Source organism: Littorina saxatilis, linkage group LG8 (assembly GCF_037325665.1).
Source record: "Littorina saxatilis isolate snail1 linkage group LG8, US_GU_Lsax_2.0, whole genome shotgun sequence".
Taxonomy (NCBI): domain Eukaryota; kingdom Metazoa; phylum Mollusca; class Gastropoda; order Littorinimorpha; family Littorinidae; genus Littorina; species Littorina saxatilis.
The window spans coordinates 49,941,380-49,951,585 of record NC_090252.1 but is presented as its reverse complement, the minus strand read 5'-3'; the positions used below and the strand labels follow the sequence as shown (position 1 = coordinate 49,951,585).

At 41.8% G+C, this 10,206-nt stretch overlaps 1 protein-coding gene across 1 annotated transcript in view; it reads left to right on the top strand.

Annotated features, from left to right (window-relative positions):
* The first annotated feature begins 250 nt into the window (after nt 1-250).
* The window catches only part of LOC138974370 (very low-density lipoprotein receptor-like), a 14,948-nt gene continuing 4,992 nt past the window's right edge, over nt 251-10,206 (top strand). Inside the window, exons 1-5 of the mRNA XM_070347087.1 lie at nt 251-404; nt 1,449-1,559; nt 2,119-2,232; nt 3,615-3,731; nt 6,553-6,672. Of these exons, the coding sequence (XP_070203188.1) occupies nt 251-404; nt 1,449-1,559; nt 2,119-2,232; nt 3,615-3,731; nt 6,553-6,672 (616 nt within the window). The remainder of the gene's footprint in view (nt 405-1,448; nt 1,560-2,118; nt 2,233-3,614; nt 3,732-6,552; nt 6,673-10,206) is intronic.

Below are 10,206 nucleotides of genomic sequence, written 5' to 3'. Positions count from 1 at the left end.
TTGCATGAAGACAGTAATGGCAGAGAATATCTCCAATTTTGCGAAAGACAATCCAAAACATGCCAGGGTGACATGTGCAGAAAAGCTGGGATCATCAACCCGAGGTAGATCTACACCAACCAATCTGCACGCAAGTTCCTAGTGCAGAAACTTTCCGAGAATAACGTTCCTCCGACCAAAATAATGCAGCTATCTGGGCACAACAACGTTAAGCAGCATTTCCCAAGAGGAACACCGTGGCTTCAGTCTGATGCTAAACGGCACTGCACCGGTCTCGGAGCTGTCGCCAGTGTCGGCAGACGACACATTGGATTCGCACGGCCACTTCAACTCCAGCCGTCTCCACTGCCACTGCCACAATCACATCCCAGCAAACGCTAACAACACTGTTTGCAAGGTTGCACGTTGGTACCATCAACATCAACCAATATTTGTCCAGTCACCAAACCGAGAAGTGACCATCTGAAAGCTGTCGACTCGCCTGGCTCCGACTTGACTGTCATCCTATCGCGGAAGGATATGCTTTGCTGTTGTTGTTCCTTTTGGTTTCTTTTATCCTGTCGCAAACTGCTTTTCTTTTTATCTGGTATATTTTGAAGTGACCATGATTTCGTTGTTCGAATTTTTTTCATCAATGTTCAATATTAAACTTAACAGTGTTAACAAAGGCGAACTACTTTGTCCTAGTTTGAGAGTGTGTGTCATGGCGGAGGAATGAATGTCAAATTTAGTAAAGTGGTTTGAAGTTCTAAAGCGGGTTGATCCAAAGGCAATAGCGCTGTCGGTGACTTTTAGTTAGATCTGGCACATAAGTATATAATGTAGGATAAACAGAATACTACATGGCTTGCTGTGTCGTACCAGATTTACACTCGTTGCTTTTTCAAATAGTGAACAGCTCGCTTTCGCTCGCAGTTCAATATTTAAAAACCAACTCGTGTAAATCTGGTACGACACAGCAAGCCATGTAGTATTCTCTATACACACAATGTGTCGATTGAACACTGGATTTCTCTTCGTTGAGCCATGTGACGTCAGAGGCCAACAAAATGTGATATTTAAGCGGCTAGCCGAGATTAGCAAATAGTGCATGTTTGTGTGCTTTCAGTAATACAAACTAAAAGGAATTCTAACCAGAAGAGATCGATACATAAATGTTATTTGTATTTTTGACGAAAACAACTTTACCTGGATATAATTTCCTTTAACACTGTGTTGGTACATTTGTTTGCATTCTTTTTTTTCTCCTCTTACTCAGTTACTGTTTGGTTTCCTCGCCAAATATGTATGTCTTTCTGTACTGAATTACGATCAAACCAAAACTTTTTTTTTTGTTTGGCTAGTGTCGAATCTTGTTTAAAAATGAGCCGCTTTTCAAAGCTTGTTTTGGTGACAGTTTGTATTTTATCATGGCATTTTTACCCTTGTGCAACCTGTCTGTTTCCTAGTGTGCCCAGCTAACAAGTGGCGATGCAGCAACAACAACCAGTGTGTCTTGAAAGACTGGCGCTGCGATGGGAGGGTTCACTGTGAGGATGGCAGTGATGAGCAAAACTGTGGTGTGTATACCGCACCCCCTCAAATTAAGAAAATAAAGCGCGATATAAAATATAGTCGGACACCGCGCCAATGACAAAGCTCAGATAGCACCAGATTATAAAAGCACCCCGTTGCTTCTTCGAACACAACCAGCGTTGTGGGGGGGGGGGGGGGGGGCGGGGGAGACATGCCCCCGGACCCCCCCCCCCCCCTAGCAGTCCTAGAGGTACACTTTAACATTCTGAGTGCACCTACCCCCCACCCCCACCCCCCCAGCCTCCTCCAAACTAACTGCTCCGCTTCTGATACTTGATTGTTCATACCCCTTCAACAGATGTGGCTAATATACGGACCGATTCAATGTTCTTAGTTTACTTAGTTTATGTGGTGGTCTCCGTGTTAGAAATTATAAACATTCAGATCCATCACAGCAAAGTGAAACGGAATCTCAAACAAAATAAACCTAATCTCATGTAAACTATAACACACATGTTCACCGTTTTTCCTGCCATCGATTATTGTTTGACTCATTGCTGCTGTTTTCCCCAAAAGACATTCAACAGTGTCTTTTTGATCTAGGGAATTGGACGTGTACGCCGACTAGGTGGAGGTGTAGCAACGACCAGTGTATCTGGAAAGGCTTTCGCTGTGATGGGCAGGTGCACTGTGGTGGCAGTGATGAGCTAAACTGTGGTGTGTATACTCAGGGGTGGACGAGAGGGGGGGGGGGTTTGTGGTGTGGTGGTTACACTGGGATGTTAGTGATGAGCAAAACTGTGGTGTGTATACTCAGGGGTGGACGAGAGGGGGGGGGTTAAGCATTGTGATGGCAGTGGTGAGCAAAACTGTTGTTTGTATGCTCAGGGGTGAACGAGGGGGGAGGGGGGGGGGGGGCACTGGGTGAACGTGCCCCCTCTACCCCCAAAAAACAACAAGTCGCGTAAGGCGAAAATACAACAGTTAGTCAAGTAGCTGTCGAACTCACAGAATGAAACTGAACGCAATGCAACTTTTCAGCATGACCGTATACTCGTAGCATCGTCAGTCGACCGCTCATGGCAAAGGCAGTGAAATTGACAAGAAGAGCGGGGTAGTAGTTGCGCTGAGAAGGATAGCACGCTTTTCTGTACCTCTCTTCGTTTTAACTTTCTGAGCGTGTTTTTAATCCAAACATATCATATCTATATGTTTTTGGAATCAGGAACCGACAAGGAATAAGATGAAAGTGTTTTTAAATTGATTTCGACAATTTAATTTTGATAACAATATTTATATTTTTAATTTTCAGAGCTTGATTTTAATTCAAATATAACATATTTATATGTTTTTTGAATCAGAAAATGATGAAAAATAAGATGAACGTAAATTTGAATCGTTTTATAAAAAAAACATTTTTTTTTACAATTTTCAGATTTTTAATGACCAGAGTCATTAATTAATTTTTAATCCACCAAGCTGAAATGCAGTACCAAAGTCCGGCTTTCGTCGAAGATTAGTTGACCAAAATTTCAACCCATTTAGTTGAAAAATGAGAGCGTGACAGTGCCGCCTCAACTTACACGAAAAGCCGGATATGACGTCACCAAAGACATTTATCAAAAAAAAGAAAAAAAGTCTAGGGATATCATACCCAGGATCATAAAGATCGGTCCAATAGTTTAGTCTGAATCGCTCTTGCTCTACACACACACACACACACACACACAGACACACACACGCACATACACCACGACCCTCGTCTCGATTCCCCCCTCTACGTAACTAAGTGTAAAAAAGTTAGAGATAGGAAATGTGATTCCGCGGGAATTGATAAGCTCAGATGGCACCAGATTATGAAAGCACCATTTTGCTCCCTTGGACAGATCCTCGAAATTGGAAACCTTTTTTTTTTGAAATGGCAAACATGTCAAACCATTGAATCTACACAATTGACATTGTGTGCAATGGTCATACACAAGCTGCAGTTACTTTACATTAAGTATGACGTTATTCGGTTTACAGACGTACGGAGAATTGTTTGACTCATTGCTGAAGTTTTCCCCTGAAAACCTGTTGACAGTCTGTATATGTTCTAGGGGATTGGACGTGTTTACTGACCTCGTGGAAGTGCGACAACAACAAGTGTATCTGGGGCATTGATCGCTGTGATGGAAGAATTCACTGTGCTGATGACAGTTACGAAGAAAACTGTGGTATAACATCTGTTTCAGCTTCCCTCTATAACCACACATAAACAGCCCACAGCTGCACAGCATAATTGCAGGTTGACCGTAAACCCGCGATTAAACAGACCCAACATACAAAGGTTTTTTTTCTTCATGTAAGCGGCAACACCAATTCGCATTTTTGTAGAATTTGAAATTCACATTTGTGTGGACTACTTCAAAGTTATTTCACATGTCTGTAGAATTCATCCTAAAGTATACTGACCACTCTATAAAGGGGTTTTCAGTCCGTATAAAAACTCAGATGCTCATGTGTGTGTGTGTGTGTGTGTGTGTGTGTGTGTGTGTGTGTGTGTGTGTGTGTGTGTGTGTGTGTGTGTGTGTGTGTGTGTGTGTGTGTGTGTTTGCATATATGTTAGTTGGTTGGGGCTTAGTTTTTCACGCCTCTTTAACCAATTTGCCTATTCAATGTTGTGTTCTTAGTTTATATGATGGTCTCCGTGTTAGAAAACATGTGCATCCAAGTCTTTCACGGTAAAGTGAAGTAAGCTCATAAAATCTCATATCAGTTCACAATTATTTTGTCAAAAATATGACATAAAAACACACTGACCTAATCTCCTGTAAAGTACAGGGTGACCAAAACAAAATGCCACCCACAACAATGCAGCAATGCTATTAACGTTCACATAGCTTGACCAAATTTGCTTCGCAGCCTATGCAAGGACAGTGGAAACTTTGTAGATTAAATGGATTAAATGGTCTGACTTGTGTGTGTGATTTCAAAACAAGTTTCCAAATTTGGGAGTCGGCTGAATAGAAGGAGGTTTGACATTGCACTTTTTGTTTTACCTTGTTGATTATTTGAATGCCTGCAGTATACAACAACGCCCCCTTCACCCCCAAGATAATCGGTGACCTGAAGAAAACATGCAGTTACAGCTAGGTCCAGGGCATGAAAGCGTTGGTGTCAATAACATTTTCGTAGGTGAACAATTTGGAACTCGTTTTTAAAGAAGGTAACAGTCGGAACATTTAACCTACAGACTAGACGCTTTGTAGAATGTTCGTAAACAAGCCGAAATTCATGTACACTAATTATTGAGGTATTCGCTGAACTCAAATGACTGAACAAATAACCACTTGTTGTAAAGTTATACTTGCACAATGAAGTGCTACATTCATCAATGGCATGAACGCATTTCCCCATGAAATATGCCCTAATCATGTATGTAATTGCTGTATTCAAGTCATTGACCGTCTTCACTTGGTTATGGAATTAGATCATTCGAATAATCCCAGAGGTAACAATCTGGCGGGCTTTAATCGGGTCAGTTTGGTTACCGCTCAATTTCAAACCTCGTACTGTTGAGTCACTTTTTTTTTAGAAATGTCATACCATTTCATTTACACAATTGACTGTTAGTGCAATGGTCATACGTAAGCTGAAGTCAGTATACACTAATTATGCAGTTATTCGATTAACAGAGGGAGAAGGTATTAGCATTGTTGTGGGTGACATTTGTTAGGGGTCACCTTGTATGTCACACATTATCACATTTGTTTCCCGCCACCGATATTTGTTTGACTCATTGCTGATTTTTCCCATGAAAACGTGTTGACAGTCTCTGTATTTGCTAGCGAATTGGACGTGTTGAGCGTCTCTATACTTGCTAGCGATTTGGAAGTGTTGGCAGTCTCTCTATAAGTATTTGCTACGAATTGGACGTGTTGACAGTCTCTATACTTACTAGCGAATTGGACGTGTTGACAGTCTCTATATAAGTATTTGCTACGAATTGGAAGTGTTGACGGGCGCTGTGGCGTGGTGGTAAGACGTCGGCCTCTTAATCGGAAGGTCGAGGTTTCGAATCCCGGCCGCGGCCGCCTGGTGGGTTAAGTGTGGAGATTTTTCCGATCTCCCAGGTCAACTTATGTGCAGACCTGCTAGTGGCTTATCCCCCTTCGTGTGTACACGCAAGCACAAGACCAAGTACGCACGGAAAAGATCCTGTAATCCATGTCAGAGTTCGGTGGGTTATAGAAACACGAAAATACCCAGCATGCTTCCTCCGAAAGCGGCGTATGGCTGCCTAAATGGCGGGGTAAAAACGGTCATACACGTAAATACGTGGGAGTTTCAGCCCACGAACGAAGAAGAAGGAAGTGTTGACAGTCTCTATACTTACTAGCGAATTGGACGTGTTGACAGTCTCTATACTTACTAGCGAATTGGACGTGTTGACAGTCTCTATACTTACTAGCGAATTGGACGTTTTGGCAGTCTCTATATTTGCTAGCGAATTGGACGTGTTGACAGTCTCTATATTTGCTAGCGAATTGGACGTGTTGACAGTCTCTATATTTGCTAGCGAATTGGACGTGTTGGCAGTCTCTATATTTGCTAGCGAATTGGACGTTTTGGCAGTATCTATACTTGTTTGCGAATTGGACGTTTTGACAGTCTCTATATTTGCTTGCGAATTGGACGTTTTGGCAGTCTCTATATTTGGATTGGATTGGATTGGATAAGATTTACAGTCCAGTGAGGTTACCCTCATGGAAATTCGGGCTGCTTTCTCCCCGGGGAAAGCGAGCTGCCATACATACGGCGCTACCCATATTTTTTTTTCCTGCATGCGTGTATTCATGTTTCCTGAGACTTAATGCCGTGTGAGATGGATTTTTTTTAACTTTATTCCAAGTCCCACGGGTATTTGATGGACATTTTTATCTATGCCTATACAATTTTGCCAGGAAAGACCCTTTTGTCAATCGTGGGATCTTTAACGTGCACACCCCAATGTGCTAGCAAATTGGACGTGTTGACAGTCTCTATACTTACTAGCGAATTGGACGTGTTCCCCGACGTGGTGGAAGTGCGGGGATGACCTGCAGTGTATCTGGCAAGAAGAGGTCTGTGATGGAGACAGCGACTGTGATGATGGCAGTGACGAACAAAACTGTGGTATGTAACGATACGAGAACGTAAAGCTATTCTTACCCTGTGCCGAATTGCCCTTGCGAATAGCATTTTCCAATAATTCACAATGATCGGGACATGGTCGCAAGACTTTCGTAAATGTTCTTAACTATTCCTTACAATTCGTCTCTTGTTTTGAACATAGCAACTTGCTCCTAATATTCGCAGGGAAGTCATATCAATTGGTATTTGTTTTCGCAACGTACTCGTTATAGTCATTTGTAATCATCGCAATGTATTCGTGGCGCTAGCAAGCCATTCGCAACCATTCGTTATGCCTGTCTTTACATTGTGCCGAATATCCTTGCGAATATGAACATGTTGTATTCGGCAAAAAAATAGACACATGGACATGAATAATATAGAAAATTGGAAGCCTTACCAATCCTTGCGAATGTCTTACGAATGGTTGCGAGTGCTTGCAAATGTGTACCGATCATTGAGAATACATACGCATCAAAATCGCCGTTTAGTTGCAAGACGTTTGCAAGATATTCTTACTGTTTTTGAAATATTCGCAAGCAATTGCAGTCACTCGCAAGCATTTTTAAGGCTTTCGCAACATTCTTATGAATTGGGAAGAAATGGTCAAAACATGCCTGATAAATTCGTAATGAATTCGCAATCATTCGCAAGATGTTGGCAAAATGTTCACGAATAAAATTCTTACGAATGCTTGCGAGCGCTACGCATACCTTTACGATGATTACGAACGGTTTGCGAATACTTACGAGTACGTTGCGAAACATTCAGAATATGACTTCCTTGGGAATATTAGGAGCATGTTGCTAATGTTCGCAATAAGAGACGAATGGTGGCGAATGGTTAAGAACATTTACGAATGTCTTGCGACCATGTCCCGATCATTACGAGTTATTGGCGAATTCTATTCGCAAGGGCAATTCGACAGAGTGTAAGAGCAACATTACGAACAATGCGAATTGCATACTCGTTTTATTCGTAAAATGTTTGCAAGCACTCGCAACACTCGCAAGGCCACTCGCAACGTTCGTAATAGATCCGTATATGGATTCGTATACAATCGCAATGATCGGTAGACATTCGCAAGCAGTCGCAATCATTCGTATGACATTCGCAAGGATTCGTAAGCCTTCGATTTTTCTCTGTTTTTTCCTGTCCATTCGTCTCTTTTTTGGCCGAATACAACATTGTCATATTCGTAAGGATATTGGGCACAGTGTAAGACAGGCTTAAAGGCCCACTCCAACTAAAAACAGATCGCCCCACGGTCTCAGATCTGGTCAGGGTGTCACGTGGGATAAGCCTTCCCTTGGTCACATACCCACCATCAACAACCTTACTGCTCGCTGTTTCAAGTTGGACTTTTCATTATGAATTCATTTTTAGAAAAGGTGCCAGTGCCTTTCACAACATCAATTATTTGAAAACAAATATGCCACTATGCGCAGGGAGCCCCAGTCATTTTTGGTAAATGACCAAATGGCGGAATGGTGTTATCCCGTGGATATACAAGCCTGACTAGATCGGAGACAGGGAGCGAACTGCTTTCACGAGGAGGTAAAACAAAACGCCTCGTGAAAAGATTCAAGGTTCGGCTGCAATGAACGATCTTTCTTTTGCACTATCTGGTACGGATCCAACGAAAACATTTTTTAACAAGGGGCTGTATGTAGAGGTTACATACCGAGTCTCAGTGAATATTAAAAATAATGGTCGAAGTTAGCGGATCATGAACAATGCGAGCTTTATTCTTCCTTTCTCCAGTTATTCAAAGAAAAGAGAAGTTTGTGTACTAAAGTTTGATCGAATCCTATTCACTCACCCAGTCTACTTGCGCAGGCGATTGATTAATGCGCGGTTGTATATAGTTCCGTGAAAATCATTCAATTCTGTTAACACTGCATGTCAGTTTCCATGTTTTGGACTAGAAATCAAGTACACAGTTATGTTGTTATTCTGTTGTGGCGGCAAAGGCAGATATTGTGTGTTCTGTTCATGTTTTGATATCGCTAAGGAAATTGTCTTTCGTGAATGGACTCCAGCAGACGAACTTTTGCACACGTTTTTCAACGTCAAATATTGTATTTCTGGGGCAAAACAGTGTATGAAACCGCTGTATGTTCTTTAAATTGATAGGCTGTGTGCATTTGATTGCCTGTGATCTGTTTATAAAATGACATATTGTACAAAGCTGACCGTCGGATTGCAGTCTTTTGTCGAAGAAACTGAGACAAAAGAAATTTGAAAGGGGAACTACTTTTGTCGCTAGACAAAGTATAAGAGTTACTTGCCTTGGGAATTTGCTGACGCTGAACGTTTGTGCACGGCAGATCTGGATTCAGAAAACAACTGAACTCATGCATTGTACATGGAGATGATGTGTGCAAGCCTGTACTTGCTAGTTTAAATGCGGTATGTTTTTATATTTTGCTCCAGAGATGCATATTTCGTCCATAAGAGCGTTCAGAATTTTTCAGTCGCAAAAGTAGTGCCCGGCAAAGTGTAGCTCCTCACCCCGTGAGTTATCGATGTTCGTGCGGTTGCTGGCTAGTTATTTGTTTCGTTGCTGGGTGTTTATCGACAATTATTCCCCCCTCTGCTTCTTTACCTCTGTAAACTTGTAGAGCTAGTTATTTTTCGATAAACACCCAGCAACCAAACAAATAACGAGCCAGCAACAGCCTGAATCCTCGATAGCGCAATGGGTTGAGAAGCTGTTCTGTGTCGGTACTACTTTTGCGACTGAAAAGTTCCGAACGCTCTAATGTACGAAGTATACATCTCTCAAGCAAACAATACAAACATACCGCATTTAAATTAACAACTACAGGCTTGAACACATGCATCTCCATATACAATCCATGAGTTCGGTTGTTTTCTGAATCTAGATCGGCCGTGCACAAACGTTCAACACAAGCAAATTCCCAAGGCAGGTAACTCTCATACTTTGTCCAGCGACAAGAGTAGTTCCCCTTTCGAATTTCTTTTCACTCAGTTTCTTCGACAACAGACTGCCATCCGACGGTCAGTTTTCAACAATATTTCATTTTATAAACAGATCACACGCAACCAAATGCACACATCTCATCAATTTCAAGAACATAAAGGGGTTTCATACTCTATTTTCCCCAGAAAACTGAACTTCATACAGATTTTAACGTTGGAACACGGGAGCAAAAGTTCGTCTGCTAGTCCCATTTGACGAAAGAACATTATCCTGAGCGATACCAAAACATGAACAGAACACACAATATCTGCCTTTGCCGCCACAGCAGAATAACAGCATATCTGTGTACTTGATTTTAGTCCTAAATAGGAAAGCTGACAAGAAGTGTTAGTCAAAGGGTTGGAATGATTTGCACGGAACTATACAACCGCGCATTAATCGATCGCCTGCGCAGGTTGACTGGTTGAGTGAATAGGATTCGATCAAACTTTCGCACACAAACTCCTGTCTTATTTGGATAACTGAAGAAAAGAGGAATAAAGAGGTTACCCACCTCGTCTCAGTGATTATTAAAATTAATGGTCTCAGTT